Below are 20,293 nucleotides of genomic sequence, written 5' to 3'. Positions count from 1 at the left end.
GCCTCTTACATTGCCTCTTCATCTCTTAACATTTTCCGATGAAATTTTGGGCGTGTGCTGAACTTTGTGGACAAACAAAAAAGGCCGGGGAAGAGAACCGTTTTTGATATTGCCCAGTTAGTTTATTATAACCACCAGATCGGTAAAACTGTGATGGAATTATCCGAGATGGACAGAGCAAAAAATGAAAATAGGCTAGATACAAAGGTCTCAAGTGGGTGTCCGCGATAACTATCTGATCGAGACAAGCGGAAAATATTGAGAAAAGCTGGAAAAAATCCCCAAATTTCTATTAGTAATATTTTACGGGATCTTGAGCAAGAGAGTGGTGTCAATGTTTTCCATGAAAAAATAGGAAAGCTTGTGAATTCTAATGCCTGTATATCGCGCGTTGCACATAAGAAGCCCCTGCTTTCAAACATTAATAATGAAAACGCGGTTTTCATTCGCGCAAATGCACCTGGAGAAGCCAGCAGGGTATTGGGATGACGTCATATTCTGTGACGAAACTAAAAAGATGCTTATAATTTTGTCGTGAAATGTGCAACGCATAAAAAGGAGACATCCCCGACCCATTAAGTATAAATAATAATACAGGCAAGTTGATATAGCCATGCCCGTCTGTCTCTTTCTATGCGAACTAGTGTGTCAGTTCTAAAGCTGTTGTCATGAAACTTTGCAAAAGTCCCTCTTTTGTTCCACGCAGAGTCAGAGCCACGCATATGTCAGAGCCGGCTGGATCCGTCTACTATATCAGTTGCCATAGGAATGATCGGTCGAAAAGTAGGTTCTTGTATAAAAACACTTTTTTAATTATCAAGATATTTTGACCAAACTCGGCATTTATTAGTTTTACTATGCTACTCGTATACATGCAAAATCCTATCAACATCGAACGAATATTTTACATAGCTGCCATAGAAACGATCGGTCGAAAATAAAGTTTTTTTATGCAAAACTTTTTGTTTTTCTGGATATCATGACCAAACTCGCTATTTATAGGTTTCACAATGTTCCCTACATTTACGCAAAATCTTATTTACATCGGACTACTATCATATAGCTTTCATAGAACCGATCGGTTTAAAATTAAGTTGTATGAAAAACTTGTTCTTTTTCAAGATATCTCATCCATACTCGGCATTGCCATTTTCCTTGTTATGCTTTAATACGGGCAAAGCACTATGAACATAATGAAAATGTTGGATCTGCAAGGGTATTAAGTCCTCGGTGTGCCGAAGATAGCCCTTCCTTTTCGTTTTTATTTATTTTTGTTTACTTATTAATCAAATATTACTATTACTATTAGTCTACAAAGCGATAGGGACAAGCTAAGCATATAAAACATTAGAATAGAAAAATAAAAACTTACAAGATCGACAACCAATCAAATTTTATTTTAAAAGTTATCAGTGTATCTATATAATATTATGATAAGATAATAAGCAACCCATACCGTCTCCAAATTCAATACATCCATATATTTTGAATTACTAGCAATGAAATGCACTGAAATAATGAAAAATGTAAGGAGTAAATTAATTTCCTTGTCGAGTGCTTATAGTGTCGAGATTGGCAAAAACATCTCAGTTCATCAATTACGTTCAGCTCTAAGAGCAGCTATGGTTATTCCCTTGGAGAGGGCCTCAGCTGCAGGAGGAGATTGGATGCTATTTTTTTTTTTTTTTTGAGGCAAAAAACAAAACATTAGTTGGCGACGATACAGAAAACTCTTAAATTCTTGGAAAAAATAGAGCAAAGCACGTGAAAAAGCGGAAGACAAACATAGTGGCTTCATTTCAAAAAACATACGCCCAACCTTGGCTGAAAGTATTTCACCACATAGCGCGCTGCAATATCAAAAGAGCTCGAGGTGGAGCAATTGCAAGAGATGGCGAAATTATTGGAAAGCCGAGGGCGTATAGCCAGGTTACAATTAGCCATATCCATACCTGAAAAAGAGGTGGCTGATTTGCAAATTGCGGCAAAGCGCCTTGATGTCAGTTACATTGATACTCTAGGTTGCAGCTTTTCTGGCAATTATGGATACTAAATAATTGCTAGCAGGTTCCGCTAAGAAGACCATAGACCATTGACCTAGAAGTGCATTGCGAACTGCTTAAAATATTCGAATAGAAGGTAACAACATGGTATATAGGCAAGCAGTTGGTGGCGCATAAAATCGGGAAAGGCGAAAGCGCATTTTAGTTCTATTTTGCAATCTGCAGCATTGCAGCGCGGGCAGACTTGGCCTCAAGTGAAGGAATCAATGCGCGGCAGCAGCCATGCTGTTTTCCGTTCTTTTTATGAGTTGCGCGACAAGATAAGTTAATACGGGAAGATTCGAAATGAAACCGCTGAGTTACCTAGTCGTAGCAGCGAAATGGCAAAAGGACGAATAATGGCAATAGTGCAGCAAATCAACAGCAATGAACCTGTTAGACACTACGTTACAATTGCCGTGGGCTTGGTATATGATGAGGGAGTGCAGTTAGCAGAACAGGCCAAATGGGGCGTGTGTTAAGTGTCGGAGTTTGGATAATCAGTATGCACGGTGTCCGAAGCGCAATACTATAAAAGCAGAATTAGCAATTTAATTGATACAATTATAAGTTCCGTTTGCTGAAAAAAAAATTAAAAGTGTTTTTAGGTTATTTGATACGGTCCAGTAAGCTTTATTTATAAGACATTAATACCAAAAAGATCAAATTAAAATCTTAAGTCACCATGGATTAGGTGGATGGCCTATCCCAATATGTGGAAAGTTGAAATGCCGGATTGACTTTCTCATGAATGCTTATTTCACTTAAAATTGTAGCTGACAAGTCATTACCTCTACCTATATTAATAAAAAGAGATGCTTTAGAAAGATTTGAAGTAAAATTATCTTAATAAAAAAAATATACCATAAAAAATATATAGATCACCACCCCTTAATTTTATAATGAATTAAACCGTTTATTCGAACAGTTCATCTTTGTTCAGCATTGACTTATAAAATCTTTTGCATAACAATGTAAGGAACTAATTAGAACTCTATATGTATCAAGAATGTGATTTTACAGTGCCCCATAAATATAACATGCCTGTTAAAGTAACGGATATAACATCATTCTACTGCAATTCACGACGCTTGTCTTATTATGAGAGACAAAGAGGCAGAAATTATAAAGGACGTTTTATAATAATTCATTCGCCCTAGTGAATCTCCTTATGCTTCCCTTTTGGTACTTGTGAAAAAGAAGTCAAGAGATCTCTGAATGTGTGTCAATTATCGAGGCTTGAACAATTCAATTATAAAGGATAATTTTTTATTGCTTCTCATTGAGAACTGTTTGAAGTTTTTAGATAATAGGTGTTGTTTTTCCGTTTTAAATTTTAAAAGTGTCTTTCACCAGATTGGAGTTAAGGAAAATTCACCAATTCCGGATACTACTGGAATAACGGAATATTTAGAGGAAAAAGTAATCCTAGAGTACATAAATTTTTATTGCGAAAAAAATCTATATAAATATTTTGTGCTTACAGGAAAGAAATGAGAAAATATATGCCAAGAAAAAAAATACCCATTAAAGTGAAAAGCGGCTACTATGGTAGCCACCTCACGGATCCTTATAATATTTATATTATAAGGATTGTTAATTATATTGTATTAGTCGTAAGAGTGGGTAATTGATGGATATTTTGATGGATATTTTCATCGAGCGCTGAAGGTAGACTCTGCTGCCCTGGATGTGCGCCACGTATTCTCCAAGTGTTTCCACATGTAGAGTGAACGTTTGTCTTGCTAACTAAAGGGTACCGTCGCCGTGGACTGACTAATCTCAATCTCGAGCAGCTCATGAATGAACACGGTACGAAACAGGAAACAGCTTAACGAGTTAAAGAACTGCGTGAGTCCTGGTAGCGTAAAACTATGGAGGACAGTGATGATCGGCGGGCGGACGAAGCCTGCGAGAATTGACACCGGGGTCCCTCGCAGTTTCACGAACAAAGATACCATTTGAACTCCATTCAGCATGTACGACCGTCCAGCGGATGTTAGACACGGTAATGGTGCCCTGATGGAGCCTCATGCGTTCGCCTAGCTAGACGATATTGTGGTGATAGGGGCGAACGACAATAACACGACGAGCATTTGATGGAGATATGCTAAGGGCAGCCAGCCTTAGTCTTTTTTAGGGAGAGGCTGGTCTATCTTGGACCTGTGATAAGCGGGTAGGGAATACGTACCGATTCGGAGAAGGTGGAGGCGCTTCATAACTTTATGGCCCCGACTAATTCTAAGGAGTTGCGGTAGTGTCTCGGGATGGCTTGGTAGTAAAGGAGTTTCGTGCCCAACTTCGCGACTCAGGTACATCCGCTGACAGCGCTTCTAAAGAAGGGACGGAAATGGTCATGGGTTGAGAAACAGGAGGATAGCCCCTGTGTTGGCTTGTATGGACTCTTCTGTAAGATTCGTCTTGCAGACTTAAATATGGTCTCGGTACAGTGCTGACGCAAACGATGCCTGGTGAGCTTGTGGTCTAGTTTGAAAACCACTACTGTCAAGGAAAGCTCAACGTCGTGGCTGATGTGGTGGCCAAGTCTTTCTGAAAATGGGTCGCGAATATGCGTGCCAGGATCGCCGAAGAGCCGGCCAAGCTTATTGACTATATAGACATTTGCGGCAGCAGACGGACGACGAGGATCACATTCCCTGGAAACTGTGTGTGGCTAGTGATCGACGACAAAGGGTGCTGCGAGAATGCCATGATGCTCCCACGGCCGGACACCAAGGCGCAATGTAACCGCCAATCGCCGCTACACCACTAAAAACTTAAAAAATGTAGAAATATTTTCTTCAGTAATTTCGAGTTTTCAATTTTCCTACATATCTGGAAAACCAAAAGCCATATGTTAAGTAATTTGGCTGTCCTGATCCCAGAATCTATGAAAATACATAAGCGTATTTAACTTACTTATATAATTATAGTATATGAAAATAAAAACAAGTACACTAACCATATACATAGCAATTACAACTTACCTGTTAATATTTTCATTTTGATACTACTTATGTACCCATTGAAAACGCGTTAAAAGGATTTATTGTTTTTGTGAAAATGGAAGTAACTGACAAAAGGAAGCATCTCCGACCACACAAAGCAAATAAAAAATTAATAAATATCTGAACTCTTGAAATTTTGAACGTGGGTTCTCCTAGTACCCGCGCAGTACGAATTTGTCTCCGATAATCGATAACTTGATGCTTTCCCAAGCAATTGGTTAAAATCAGGGCTAAGCATGAGGCGAAAGCCATTAGATCATCAAGAGCCGTGCGTGGCTTTGTTTTTGTGGATGTATGTATAGTAGAAAACAAGAATTTAAATAGCAATTCGACAGATTGCAGTGCTATTCTTCATATTATTATTATTTGCTTGTCGATTTTCAATACATTTAATGATTCTTTTAATATTTCAGCTCCTCCCAAAATAAAGAAAATTGAGGATATCGCTTGCTTAGCTGGTGAAACAGTACGCATGGAAATAGATGTTGAAGGATCCCCACAGCCAAGTTTTAGTATAACCAAAAATGGAAAGGATGTATCGGATGAAAGTAATATAAAAATTTCATCTACTTCAATTGGAAAAGGATCAACAAAAGTTTTTATCGAAATTTCTGACGTTAAACTATCTCAATCTGGACATTATTCTATTAAAGCCACAAATGATCTGAGTCAAACTTCAGAGTATTGGAACTGTACAGTTAAATCCAAACCAATATTTGTAAAATGTTTGGAAAGTGAATATATTCACGGCGAAAAAGAAACTGTAAATATGTCAGTGCGAGTAGATGCATTCCCCGAACCAAAACTAACTTGGTATCACGATAATACTGAAATAAAATTGACCGACACAAAATATAAAATGGATTGTGACGGGAATACTTACACTTTAAAAATTACTGGTGCCACTCGAGTCGATGCTGGAAAATATTCCGTTAAGGCAGTAAACGAGCACGGCTCAGCAACTAGCGAAACGCAATTACTTATGAAATGTACTCCAGAACTAACAAAAAAATTACACAATATTACTGTGCAGGAAGGCGAGTCTAATGTTGAACTCGTAGTTGGAATAGATGCCTACCCTCGTCCGCATACAAAATGGTTTATTGATGGTATTGAAATCGACGAAAACCGTAACGATTGTCACCAATCAATTGATGGAAATAATTATAAATTAGTTCTTAATGACGTTTCCGTTAATAGCCAAGGAAACTACTGTTGTAAAATAATGAATGATTATGGAATACTGGAAGACAGCTGTTCTGTGACTGTTAACTGTGAGTACAATAATAAATTAATATACTTAACAAAAACATTTCTCCTACAACAACCAGGTGATTGTTTCGGTGCTTAATGATGCCTTATTATCGCAGTAAATGATTGGTTTTAGGGAAAAAATTCATAAGCTGGACGATGGTCGTTTTTACGTCTGCTATCGTACATGATTGTTGTGGCTGCACCAAAGAATGAATTTTTTAAATTTGACCATGCTCGTCAGGAATTGTTTTCTTTCGGTTGAAAAGATGTCAATGTACAACATTTCACCGGAGTATGATGGGGCTGGAGTCTCTCCGAGAACCTGTTTCTTCGGGTGCCTGTTATATTTCTTTCGCAAGCCTTGTCATTTTTGGAAGGTAGTGTTCCCCCAATATCTATTTGATATTTTTTCTATGTAAATGTTTATGTCGCGTGCACCGTATAGGTACTGCTGAGCCTTCCCTAGTGCCTAGACTATGGCCCCTAACTTTCTTTTATTAGTAGCATTATGGGTTTCACATTCTTTCAATATTCTTGAATTCATACAAATGGACCTTCCCTCTTGCGAAAATACCGCACCAATGCTGTACGCAGAAGCATCCATTGTTAATTTGAGGTTGAAATCTGGGTATCTGAGTATGTCATCTTCTGAAGCTGAGACATTTCTCACCCTCTCAAATGCAAAGAAATAATTAAACCACTGTCAGTGAAGAGATGAAAAATAAAAATAATTATCGCATATAGAAAGAAAACGGTGTTAACAATACATTTTTTAAAATATATTTGTAGTATTCTGTCTTACAAACTATGCTCCAACTCCTAGCTAATCGAAGTCTGTGAATACCGAAAGGTATTCTGAAAACAACAGTCGAATTAAGGGAAGAGAGCGTTCTGCAAAGAACACGATATCCAGACTTTTTACTATAGTCATAAGGGTATATAGTTTCTGGTAAATCTAGAAGAAACACTGAATTGAAAACGATCCAATAGAAGAGAGGAATCTATGTCGCTGACAATCATCTTGTGTAGGAAGATAACCACGGAAGATTAAGAAAAAGTCTGCTGGGTTGCGATAGCAACCAAGTTAGCAGGTGAGGCACTAAACCGCTGGGATTCGTTTTTTTGTCTTGTCTTATAGTGAACAATACTTGATGACGCCTTGGATCATACGTATTTTGTATTCACCTATGCGGCTTTAAAATATATTTGTCAGCTACTTTGCACTTTACAATGCGCTAGTAATTTTGAGTCTTAATATCTTATACCTTGACCCAGTGATAGGGGCTGTTGTTAGTAGCTTTCTCGCAAAAATCAGCAACACAGATACAAATTTCATAAACAATTTTTCACAGCAGCTAGAACTCATTTAAATTGAACTCCATTCCATCCCATCTTCGGGTGCCCCAAGAAATTATATTCCCTCTCACGGTCTCTTCGCCGCTCTAACTCAAGCCTACTTACTCGTCTGCTCCTCCTCTAGTCATTTTAGGAGTCAGAGTTGCCTTTAACTAAACTTAAAATGTAATCGATTTTCTACTTTAATACATGGAATCCTTTTTCCTTGGTATTGCTCTTAAAAATAAGTTTATCTACATTACTTACTTCTTCCACCCTTGGGGCGTGAGCACATCCTCGCGAGGAGCGTTCGCTATTCTTATGGGGCGGGCTCCACCAAGCCCACCAGCTCTTCGAGGCCAGGTTCCCACCTCTCGATATCATCGGTTGGCTCCTCTAGATTCTTTCATTCGGAGCGGACCAGTGGTGATGGCGAGTTGCCCAAGATCATGTCCATGGTCCTAGAGACAAGTGGCGGAGGACGAATTGCTAAAGCTTCGGTTGGGTTGGTTTTTCGCCTCGAGCCAGACGAGTTCTTGGTGGCCCCATGATCGACTTGTGTCCAACAAACATCGACCTCTTACTCCATCTCGTTTGCGGTCGTTTTGTTGAAGTTGTCCATTCCCTGAAGGTGTATTAATAATTACAGTTTATTAGCTTATGTTAACAACCGTTTTATCCATCCTCCCTATAGTACAATATTGCTTGTTAGCTCATGTTCCCTATGGTGCAGCTTACAAAAGGACTCTTCTTACAACTAGCTAGTATGTTAATTATTACAATCCTTATTAAGCTATTTTGCATCTTCGCTGGGGCCTCTTTGGACATCGTCTCGGACAGGCCCGTGATAGTGTTTCGGCTGGGCAAGCACTCGAAATGAGGCGCGAACTTCACAGCCCGGTAGGGATCATGCCACTTTTGCTGCGAATCCATCGGCGGACTTGGAAAGCTGATGTTGGCGTTGCCACACCCACTCTGTGATAGTTGGTCGCCTTACCCTCCGATGTAAATTATTGTACCTCCCCTTGTTCCGGAAGTTGTGACGCAAGTTGTGAAGGAGGGTGTCGAATACTTCCCTCAGACGCCCGGCCTTCTCCTCTGGCGTAATACTCCTTATACTAAGAAGGCAGGGGAGAATCAGGTTGAATCGGCCACGCTCGTGTTCACGGCTACCACTATTTCTGGTAACATTTCGTCCCACGGACATTGGTGCTCTTCTATGAGCTAAGCTATCTTCCTCTTGACCGTCCGGTTCGTCCGTTCGGCTGTATTTTCCCGAGAGATGTACGTTGCTGTGTATTGCACCTCTACGCCGATGAAACTCATGAAAGTCTTGAACGTCCGGCTGATAAACTGCACCTTGCAGTCGCACACGAATGTGCGAGTGACTCCGAATCGAAAGAGTATTCGCTCATGGAACTGCCTCTGTAGGTGTACGTTTCTGTGTATTGCACCTCTACGCCGATGAAACTCATGAAAGTCTTGAACGTCCGGCTGATAAACTGCACCTTGCAGTCGCACACGAATGTGCGAGTGACTCCGAATCGAAAGAGTATTCGCTCATGGAACTGCCTCTGTAGGTGTACGTTTCTGTGTATTGCACCTCTACGCCGATGAAACTCAGGAAAGTCTTGAACGTCCGGCTGATTAACTGCACTTTGCAGTCGCACACGAATGTGCGAGTGACTCCGAATCGAAAGAGTATTCGCTCATGGAACTGCCTCTGTAGGTGTACGTTTCTGTGTATTGCACCTCTACGCCGATGAAACTCAGGAAAGTCTTGAACGTCCGGCTGATTAACTGCACTTTGCAGTCGCACACGAATGTGCGAGGGACTCCGAATCGAAAGAGTATTCGCTCTCGGAACTGCCTCTGTAGGTGTTGTGCCGCTTCCTCAAGGGGAGCAATTCCACCGACTTACTGAACGCGTCGTGGAATACCAAAAACATCGTACTCCCGTGCTTCGACCGTGGTAAGGGGCCTACGAAGTCGGCGCAGTGGAGGGCCCAAAGTTCCCTCAGCTGCGTGTCTACATCGCCCGACCGGTCTCATTAGTTATACCTTTATTTTTTGATACACAACATATTACGTGACGTTCGGCATCCCGGAACATCCCGACCAGTAGTACCTTTGTGCTTTGTGCCTGGTTCCTTGATCACCTTTTCCAGCATGCATTTAGTCCATTGAGAGTTTTCAGTATCCTCGTTTTACATTTAGCGTCGATACTGGGCATGCATCTGAATCCGAATGCGAGCTGAGCTGCCTGTAATCAATGCACACTAGCTATTCCCCTATTTTCTTCTTCACAAGCACGATCGGCACGCTGTACGGGCTTCGGGATGGCTCGATAGCTCCAACCCTAAGCAGTTCCTCCACTTGTTCGTCGATGACTCGTTGCATTAAGGGGTTCCATAAGTAGAACTCCTATTTTATGGGCTCGTCCTTCGACACGATCTTCTGCCCGTGGGACTCAGCTACCCTTTCCGCTCAGCTATCCTTCGCGCTATTTGGTGCCGATCCACACGTGATGCTTGGATCCCCGCCTTCGCTGACTTCTTTCGTCTCCTTTCTTTCCCCCCTTTCTCTCGACGTACCCTGGACACACTATTATTGCCCGACCGCGCCTTCAGAACTCTCTCCTCGGAGAACTTGCCCGTTCCCGAATTATTGATCTCGCCTTCGGGATTATCTCCGCGGGGCAAATTGTTGCGTCTCCTGAATTTTTGTTCTCCCCATTGTGATACGCAACGTATCCTGCTTATTGCATGGAGGAAGTCCATCCCTAGGATCAGCTGGTCTAGCATTGACGGCATTTTCAATAGAGGCAAGCTTACCGTGCGACCAGCAAGTCTGACCTTTGCCTGTTATTCCTACGATATCCAACTCTGATCCGTCCGCTAGCGTATCCTGGTTCGCATTTTCTAGATTGCTTCACTCTTTGCCACTTTAGCCGCTGCTCGTTTCTCTGAGGCGGTCGCCTACAAAATTCTTGGCAAATGCTCATCCAGTGCAGCATTGCACAAAAAAGACGACCTGGGGATTGGGATTATTATTAATTATCCTTTTGCCCCCCTCGGAAACATATTCGAAGCCGTCTGGCCAGTGGCCCCGGTTTTTGGCCGATCATCCTGTTTGCAGCGTCTTCCCGTTCCATCGGCAATGACCTCGGGGCTGTTCCGGTAGTCTCCGCACATACAGTTTAGGTTCAGGGCTGTAGTCAGCATGGTGTATTAATGCCCGCAGGTCTACCACGTCCTTTTTGAACAAGAAGAACAAGCAAGAAGAATTCCAATAATAATGTCTTTACACACGGACCATGACATGTCACTAACATGTCCTAGATAGATTCCACCAAGGACAGCGGATCGGCCTACCCTTCGAATCGCATACCCCACTTCGTAACTCGTTTGGGACCATGAAGTGTCCCCTCATTTCTGTTAGTGGGCGGGTTGATACTATCGGGGAGCCCTCGGCAGAGCGAAATGTTCCCGACCTAACTTTTATAGCCCTTTTCGCGGCCCCGATAGCTCGGGATCGCCAGGACCTCGAGCAGGCCGGGGGTACTTAGATGTGGTCCGGAATGTTACTTGGATATGGATCGACTATCCCATTCGGTGGGTTCGGACTGGGGCTCATCTTCCGAAAGTCACGTATACTTGGCCTCCAGCTCGGCAGCCAAGTTGGTCGAGTGCGAACTCTCGGAAACGAAGTTTGCCAACCGACGACGCAAATCTCCAAGCAACCCTAGCTCACTCAGCCCGAACTAACGAGCGATTGTTCTTTTCGCCGTTAGTGGATCCAGCGCAAGCCCACCCCTGGATGTTCGCACTAACCGTATCCGTGTCCGTAACCGTATCCATCCTTTTTGTATTTTTTTCCCTTCCTATTTCCCTTTTTTTTTCTTGGTACCTGAACTCAGGTACTCAGGTTACTCCTGTTCGGATTTATTTCCTCTTTCTTTTTTTGTCTTTGATTTGATTCTTATTTTATTGATTGTGTACATTCCTCCGAACACCGGAAAAAAAATGTACATAAAAATCGTTACCTTACCTTACTACTGGGATCGCTTCACCACAGCTGCTGTTCAGCTTCACCGTGTAACGACCTTGCCTCGCTCTCTTCGCCATGTTAAAATGTAATCGATTTTCGATTTAAATTCAATAAATCCTCTTTCCTTGGTCTTTTTCTTAATAATTAGCTTTATTCGAGTTTCAAGCATTGCTTCGGTCGACTTCATGTCTAGTTTATTAGAAAACAGATTTTATTCAAATATATTCAAGTTTGTGTGACTTCATGTTAATCCTTGTTTTCTTTTAATTATTTTGATTGATGTTATTACTATTGGGGCTTGGCTGAACACTTTCATCATTCTCCTCGTCACAGACACCACGATCGTTTCTTATCAGCTCGGCATCTGTAGAGCTTTCGTAAGTTTACCTCGGAGCTTTCGCTCTACAACGCCGTCAAATTTAAAAAATCAAATTTAAATATATAATTGGATCCTTGCCTGGACTAAAATTATAATTAAATCGAAAGGCATACTGCCCTAACTAAGTAATAAGGCTTACTGCGGAAAATTGCACCAAGATCGGTTAGGAAACACAAAGGTTATTAAGGAACACATCAATATATAATTACATTTACAAGCCACGTATTTGCGGCACCCTGCTCCAGCTAATTGAATTTTATCAACACCGATGCTCTCCTCTTGCAGTGCGCAAGATGGCTACGCGAGCGACTTCATCCTTTCGCACGGCAAGGTCCGTGTTTCTCGCCAGTGGCCACCTTAGAGGCAAATTTTCATCCTTTACGAGGGCTAGATAGTTGACGTATAGAACTGGTTTCGGAGTACGCCATTTGGAGCGCTGCTGAAGCAACATTAAATATTCTTCACGCCAGCGGAACCAAAAAGGGTGTTGGAGGTATATTACGCGTTGTCAGCCATCCAGACGGTTGAATTGAATAAAGAAATTAGCTGAAATGACCAAATCTAGGTCTGCTGTTAATTATCGTTAATTATCGATGCTATTTGTCAGACTAGGGTGCGAAGCTCCTTGAAGTTGAGAACACGAGAGCCAGCAGCACCATAAAAATGATGCTTCGCTGTCTTCACTGCATCCTCCCAAAACTTGTGCACTGAGTCAATATAATTGCAACTGATAAATAGACGCTTGAGGTCCAGAAGCTCGTTCTTGGCGCCGACAAAGTTGGTAGCGTTAGCTACTGGATTTGACTGGAGCTTTACTTCGTACATATGGCTTATAGAAAAATAGTCAACAATAGCGAACGCCATAGATTTCAAAGGGTCTACAAGCAGTCAAACGTTCTTAGGGAGGATCAGCCATTATATTCTCTGCTAATCAAGGCTTGGCACGAAAGCATCTCACACATTTCCCAACCACCTTGGATACGGTCTTCCTTCCACCAATCGGCTAATACTGAAAACGAATATGGGCCAGAAGTGCCGGTGGACCAGCGTGTAAGTCCCGATTGTGAAACCTTGATGAATGATGATAAATGAATCTGTGATGGGATGTTGCCGCGGGTGAACTATTGGATGGCGAACTTCGAAATCCAGCGAAGAGTTTTCTAAGCGCCCACCAAATCTTAGAATGCCGAACTTAAGTGATGCGATTCAACTGGATGGCTTATCAACACTTCTCGGTTTATAAGTTGATTTAATGCAGGTGTGCTCTCTGGATGAGCCTCAGTAAGAAATAGGTCCCAGCTTGTATGTCACGCACTGTTAGTCCAGGAAGCCTGCTGCTGTGTATGAACGTATTTGCAAGTGGCAGGTATATCAACGAAGGGAGATGATGCAACAAGGGCCTTCTTTCTTAGTTCCAGCTCTGGCCTTTCTGGAGCAGGCCAGTCCAAATGATTTCCATATAGAAACTCTGGGCCGTCGAACCACAGTGACGATTGACTTAATTCAGTGTGTGTAAATTCTCTCGGCAGTGGACCTGCCGGATTGAGTGAAGTGGGAACGTATCGGCATTCCATGCCATTAGTTAGCTCTAGAACTGCTATAACACGATTAGCTACAAAGACATTGAGCTTTCAGGGCTCGATCTTTATCCAGGAAATGCATACAGAAGAATCCGACCAGCAATAGAATTTTAAATCAAAGAGTTAAATAATAAGACGGCGCCACAGAGCTCTAGCTTTGGAACTGTGATTGTTTTTAAAAAAGCTTCTCGCGATTTGGAACACAACAGCTGACAACTGGCTGATGATCGTCGGAAAATGACGTAGACTTAGGCCCCACACGCTTCGATGGCGTGACAAAAATCGTGAACTTCTAACTCTGCTGCAGGAATTGACATGAGACGAGGAAATTAAAGAAACTGTGCTTTCTCAAAATTGCAGCAAAAATCATGCCCTGCTGTTCCTAGTTCCTAGTTCCCTGTTCCTAGTGATAATGGCAGGCTCTCGTCCTAATCAAGCTTCTCCTTCCAAATCTGCTGCAAGAAAATTATAGCTCTATAAGTCCAGGCAGGTCATACAAGCGAGTTATAGTCGAAATAATTGATATTTTATATGGTTTGGATCTCTGCTGAGTAAATGAGAAAGAAAACAGCAACTGATCCGACGCTGAGTCCCAAGCGAGTCCAACAGTTTTGGTGATGTCGCTCCCATCATCAAACTTTAGAAAAGATTCCGTCCTCTTCGGGTATCCCTTCCAGTATAGCAGTATTATTTGAGAAACTCTTTCGCAACTTCAAGCCTCACTTGCCAGGATTGCAGCCGTCGGATTAAGAATTGAGTCATCCCTTGAAATGAGGTCTTCAACGTAGAAGTCACGCCGCAGAATACGAGATCCAATTGGAAAATTAATTTCTTCATCCATAGACAGCTGATGCATAGCACAGACAGAGAGGAATAAGGCTGGCTTTGTTCCATATGTAACTTTATCTTGTGGACCAGCCTTCAATAGTTCATTTAATAAATATCCTGAGGTAGCTGCTGAGCCGTCGAAAATGACTCGCAACTTTGTCGTTGAACTGTTTTCTTTAAAGACACTGTGATAAGGGAAAACACATTGGGAAAGTCCTATGGATTCTGGAGCGACAAGCGAAATATGAGCGAAGATCCAAGAGCCAAGTATTATTTTTAAAAATTTGAATATTGAAACCTCAGGTCTGGACGATTTTGTAGTTTGCGTTCCACGGTCAGGAACCGACGAAAGGCTTTGCTTGAAGGGTAATCGATGGCAATCCCATAATTTCCTAACAAGCTTCTATGTCCCAAAATAGTCGAACCAATTCTTTAGCACGGTTTTCAGAAATTGACTCAAGTTTGCCCGCTGTATGCTTCACAATCAACATGGAAGCACCCATACGCAGTCCGCGTCTAGAAACTATCCAACCAAGCCGCGTTTTCCGAAGACATGGTAGCCCTGGGAGAAGCTTTTTCTGCCCGACGCTGAGGGGCTCGTAAAACAGGCTAAAGAAAGGCGGATCTTCAAGTTTTATGTTAGCGGAAATTTTCCAATTCGTAGTGTTGATAGTAAAGTTCGGTTGACTATTACTTATGTTAGGTGCTACCAGAGCTGTGAGGCATGTTGAGTATTTAGAGACTTGAGACTGTATCGTGATAGTGATCGTATTTACTTCTGTGACATAACGAGATTCTCCTATACTAGAGACAACGCCTGAGGACTTGTGCTAATTTAACTGAAGCTGTTCAGCAAGGCGCGACGTTATAAGATGAAAATGAGAACCGAAATTGAAAAAAGCACGACAAAGTATCAAAGTGCTGGAGCGAATTTTAACCTGTGCCTGAAAAAACAAACGACCTGAAATTCAGGTTCTCTCCTGACAAGAGACATCCCTGAAAATTGTATTACAGCGCTAGATCTTTATTAAAGGCATCTCCCATAATAAAAAATCACTTTGTAATGTCTCTGGGTGCGATGGAAACTGCTTCAGCAAAGAAGCGCACGTAGTTGGGTCGGATTCCCCTTCAATTGGCGCAAAATCTTTCTGTGAAATTTCGTGGCTGTCGGTCTAATCTATTAGCATCCTTTTTCCGGAAGGAAAAGTTCTGGCACTCTAGTAAAGGCTAGGGTTTCGAGCCTCTGAAAATATTAATTGCCAAAGAGATTTCTAAAGACTGCTGGTTGCCTTTCTGACAGGCCACCACAAAGTCAAATATTATCTCCACAAAATGCGCCTTTGCCCCGGCGGAGTTTTCAGGCTCAGCTAGGCGGGAGACTAAATAACTATACAAATTTCCTTTAAATGTCCACTCATTATTTGGAAAAAGACAAAGAATTTGGGCTAAGAGCTTGTTTCCTTAGCTCAGCCTTTCTACAGCCTGTACTGCTCCCTTCATTAGGGAGGTCAAGCTCCTCTTTCTTACATAGATATCCCCTAGCATAAACGGCCGTTTTGATCGCACTGTCTTGCGTGAAACTTCCTTTGATGACAAGGGTAGATGAAAGCAAAATTGATAATGATTTGAATGAGAGCAAGCAAATGTGTATCAATGAGCCAGTGTGGACTTCGCAGGAAGAGTGCCATTTTTCAAAGCCACAGATTAAGGTTAAGACTTTGCCTTTAGAGAACAGGAATCGTATTAAGTAAGTTACCCTAACCTAAGTCTGCTATCGACGATCCATTTGTGAAGATGGAATATTGCGGCGATCTTTTTAATGGATAGATGTAGTGTAATCTCTCCCAGGATTGATTCAATGGCTAGGGCTTACTACTTATTTTAACTTGCTTGGCAAGCGCTATTGTCCACTATTATGGCTGCCGCGGATACAATGTTTGTTGTATTCTTGGACTTTCTAGTGTTATATGATTCTTATATATTGCAAAATCCTATCATCATAACAATATTGTATTGTATAGTTTCCTTAGTTTCTCCTTCCAATGGGCGAAAAATATGTTTTTGTATGAAAAACTTTTTTATTTATTAATATATTTACTACATCAGTTTCAGTAAGTAATATGCATAAGTCTTAAAACTCAAATCTTAACAAAATCGCACTTTTATATAATATAGCTCTATAGAAAAAATCGTTTTTTATTTTATCCAAGATATTTATATAATTTACGAGCTTCACTATTCTTAAAGATCTTCAAAGCTATAAGAAACAAGTAAGAGGTTCTAGACTGGAGCTCCCGACTAGGGAATACCCTGAACCGTCTTATTCCAACACCAAATAAATTAAAAAACAAAAGTTCCCTTGGCAGGGCTCGAACTCGCGACAGACCGCACCACTGGCTATGCCTCTACTCAGCAGCCACACTAATAATTTAGTATTTATGGTAAAAAAATGAACTAAAATAGCATTACAGAAAAAAGTCGCAATTACCATGCTGATAGAATGCGAAGAAGACGCTCACGAATGTGTGTGTATACATGTATACAGAAGTTCTTAAAGCTCCTGCCCCATCCAATTGCGTAGTTTCATATAACTTTGTTTTTTTCTTAACCGATCTTTATGAAATTTTCCACAGTATACCTTATTGTACCATAAAGTGTTTGTGTATTCTGAAAAAGTCAATTGCATTTAAATTGTGGCTTAAATTGGCTGGCAATACAAGTTGGGTTATAAGCTTGATTTATAGCTCTGAAGTGGTAGCGGGGAGGTGGCGATAGGTATAAAATGAAACATACTGGACATATATAATATTCTAGAAGCAACATATCATGTTTAGTGACTCTAGCCCTTATTATTGACCCAATTTGCTCAAAAAAGAGGATGTTGATTTCGATTTTTATCGATTTCTTGGAAACGGAGTAAGTTATCGATTATCGGAAATAAACTCGATCTGCGCAGGCACTAGGAGCACCTACATCTAAAATTTTTCTAGCTCTAATAGGTTCTGAGATCCTTGCGGTCATACATACGGACGAACGGATATACGGACGGACAGACAGACGGACATAGCTAGTTGGACTCGGCTATTGATGCTGATCAAGAATATATATACTTTATGGGTTCGGGGATGCTTCCTTCTGCTTGTTACAATGGGTTCAGGGCATAAAAACTCTGACTTTTTCATTGCTTTTGATTTAGTTTTTGAATCCCTTTGATTTCGTAAACAGTCTTCTTTTATCCGTCTGTGTTTTGGTGTTTGTGTGTCTTGTATTACTTTGCTGGTCGTCTGCTTAATAGTAAGGTGTTAGAGGTACGATGATTTAATGTTGTTCGTGCTTATTTAGTCTCTTTTTGTTTGAGCTTGTTTTGTTAATTTGTTACATTTTTTTCTTTTATTCTTGTACTTACTATCAATCAAAACCCCGTTATAGCGTGCACCTCCATTACCTAAGGTAACTACTCTGATCATCTTAGCTCTTACGTTACAGTTTGGGATCTGTGTTCACCAATCAGTCGGTCAAACAGTTTTATACACATAAATTTCGTCTATGTTTCTTGTCGTTTAGGGTGTAGGCTTTGCGAATATTTATTATATCGTTGATTTTTGGTTTCGTGGTTTGTCGCGCTATAATTGGTTTTATGATGTTAAAATAGTAAATGTAAGCTGTTAAGCATCTTTATAATCTGGAAACATTGTCTCAGCATAGTACTAATTCTGTAATTAAATACTTGTTCAAATTTGTAGTCATGCACGAAGTTTCTATTAAACGTTTAACCGAACCACTACGTGTGTTTTCTCTATGTGCATCTCAGGCACACTAGAAATATCCCAACATTGGTTATGGGCCATGGTTCCGTTGTTTCGGTCAAATAAGTACACAAAGTGTCTACGTTTTTTTTAAATCATTGTTTTCTTAAATTTTGAAACGTTTATTTCGCGCGAAATGAACGTGGTGAAATAGTCATAATTAACATGTCGCATCAAATAGAAAAACTTGGTGTGGACATTTATGATGTTTGGCATATGGCCATGATAAGTGTCTTGATGATGGCGGACCCATGGAATGTTGTGTGTGAAATATGTATAAAGCCAAAAGGAAAAATTGCATACATAATTTTAAATCTGAAGCCAAAACAATTCCAATAATAATATCTTTAAACACGGACCATGACATGTCACTAACATGTCCTAGATAGATTCTACCAAGGACAGCGGATCGGCCTACCCTTCGAATCGCATACCCCACTTCGTAACTCGTTTGGGACTATGAAGTGTCCCCTCATTTCTGTTAGTGGGCGGGTTGATACTATCGGGGAGCCCTCGGCAGAGCGAAATGTTCCCGACCTAACTTTTATAGCCCTTTTCGCGGCCCCGATAGCTCGGGATTGCCCGGACCTCGAGCAGGCCGGGGGTACTTAGATGTGGTCCGGAATGTTACTTGGATATGGATCGACTATCCCATTCGGTGGGTTCGGACTGGGGCTCATCTTCCGAAAGTCACGTGTACTTGGCCTCCAGCTCGGCAGCCAAGTTGGTCGAGTGCGAACTCTCGGAAACGAAGTTTGCCAACCGACGACGCAAATCTCCAAGCAACCCTAGCTCACTCAGCCCGAACTAACGAGCGATTGTTCTTTTCGCCGTTAGTGGATCCAGCGCAAGCCCACCCCTGGATGTTCGCACTAACCGTATCCGTATCCGTAACCGTATCCATCCTTTTTGTATTTTTTTCCCTTCCTATTTCCCTTTTTTTTTCTTGGTACCTGAACTCAGGTACTCAGGTTACTCCTGTTCGGATTTATTTCCTCTTTCTTTTTTTGTCTTTGATTTGATTCTTATTTTATTGATTGTGTACATTCCTCCGAACACCGGAAAAAAAATGTACATAAAAATCGTTACCTTTCTTACTACTGGGATCGCTTCACCACAGCTGCTGTTCAGCTTCACCGTGTAACGACCTTGCCTCGCTCTCTTCGCCATGTTAAAATGTAATCGATTTTCGATTTAAATTCAATAAATCCTCTTTCCTTGGTCTTTTTCTTAATAATTAGCTTTATTCGAGTTTCAAGCATTGCTTCGGTCGACTTCATGTCTAGTTTATTAGAAAACAGATTTTATTCAAATATATTCAAGTTTATGTGACTTCATGTTAATCCTTGTTTTCTTTTAATTATTTTGATTGATGTTATTACTATTGGGGCTTGGCTGAACACTTTCATCATTCTCCTCGTCACAGACACCACGATCGTTTCTTATCAGCTCGGCATCTGTAGAGCTTTCGTAAGTTTACCTCGGAGCTTTCGCTCTACAACGCCGTCAAATTTAAAAAATCAAATTTAAATATATAATTGGATCCTTGCCTGGACTAAAATTATAATTAAATCGAAAGGCATACTGCCCTAACTAAGTAATAAGGCTTACTGCGGAAAATTGCACCAAGATCGGTTAGGAAACACAAAGGTTATTAAGGAACACATCAATATATAATTACATTTACAAGCCACGTATTTGCGGCACCCTGCTCCAGCTAATTGAATTTTATCAACACCGATGCTCTCCTCTTGCAGTGCGCAAGATGGCTACGCGAGCGACTTCATCCTTTCGCACGGCAAGGTCCGTGATTCTCGCCAGTGGCCACCTTAGAGGCAAATTTTCATCCTTTACGAGGGCTAGATAGTTGACGTATAGAACTGGTTTCGGAGTACGCCATTTGGAGCGCTGCTGAAGCAACATTAAATATTCTTCACGCCAGCGGAACCAAAAAGGGTGTTGGAGGTATATTACGCGTTGTCAGCCATCCAGACGGTTGAATTGAATAAAG

At 41.2% G+C, this 20,293-nt stretch overlaps 1 protein-coding gene across 5 annotated transcripts in view; it reads left to right on the top strand.

Moving 5' to 3' along the window:
* Positions 1-20,293, top strand: part of LOC115760482 (obscurin) — a 236,881-nt gene that overhangs the window by 117,058 nt on the left and 99,530 nt on the right. For all 5 annotated transcript variants that reach the window (XM_030701819.1, XM_030701818.1, XM_030701821.1 and 2 more), the window contains one exon: positions 5,464-6,324. In XM_030701819.1, the coding sequence (XP_030557679.1) occupies positions 5,464-6,324 (861 nt within the window). The remainder of the gene's footprint in view (positions 1-5,463; positions 6,325-20,293) is intronic.

This window comes from Drosophila novamexicana, unplaced genomic scaffold (genome assembly GCF_003285875.2).
Source record: "Drosophila novamexicana strain 15010-1031.04,08,12 unplaced genomic scaffold, DnovRS2.1 tig00000458-arrow-arrow-pilon, whole genome shotgun sequence".
Taxonomy (NCBI): Eukaryota; Metazoa; Arthropoda; class Insecta; order Diptera; family Drosophilidae; genus Drosophila; species Drosophila novamexicana.
Note: the sequence above shows the minus strand (reverse complement) of the source record. Positions and strands in the feature narration are given on the sequence as shown.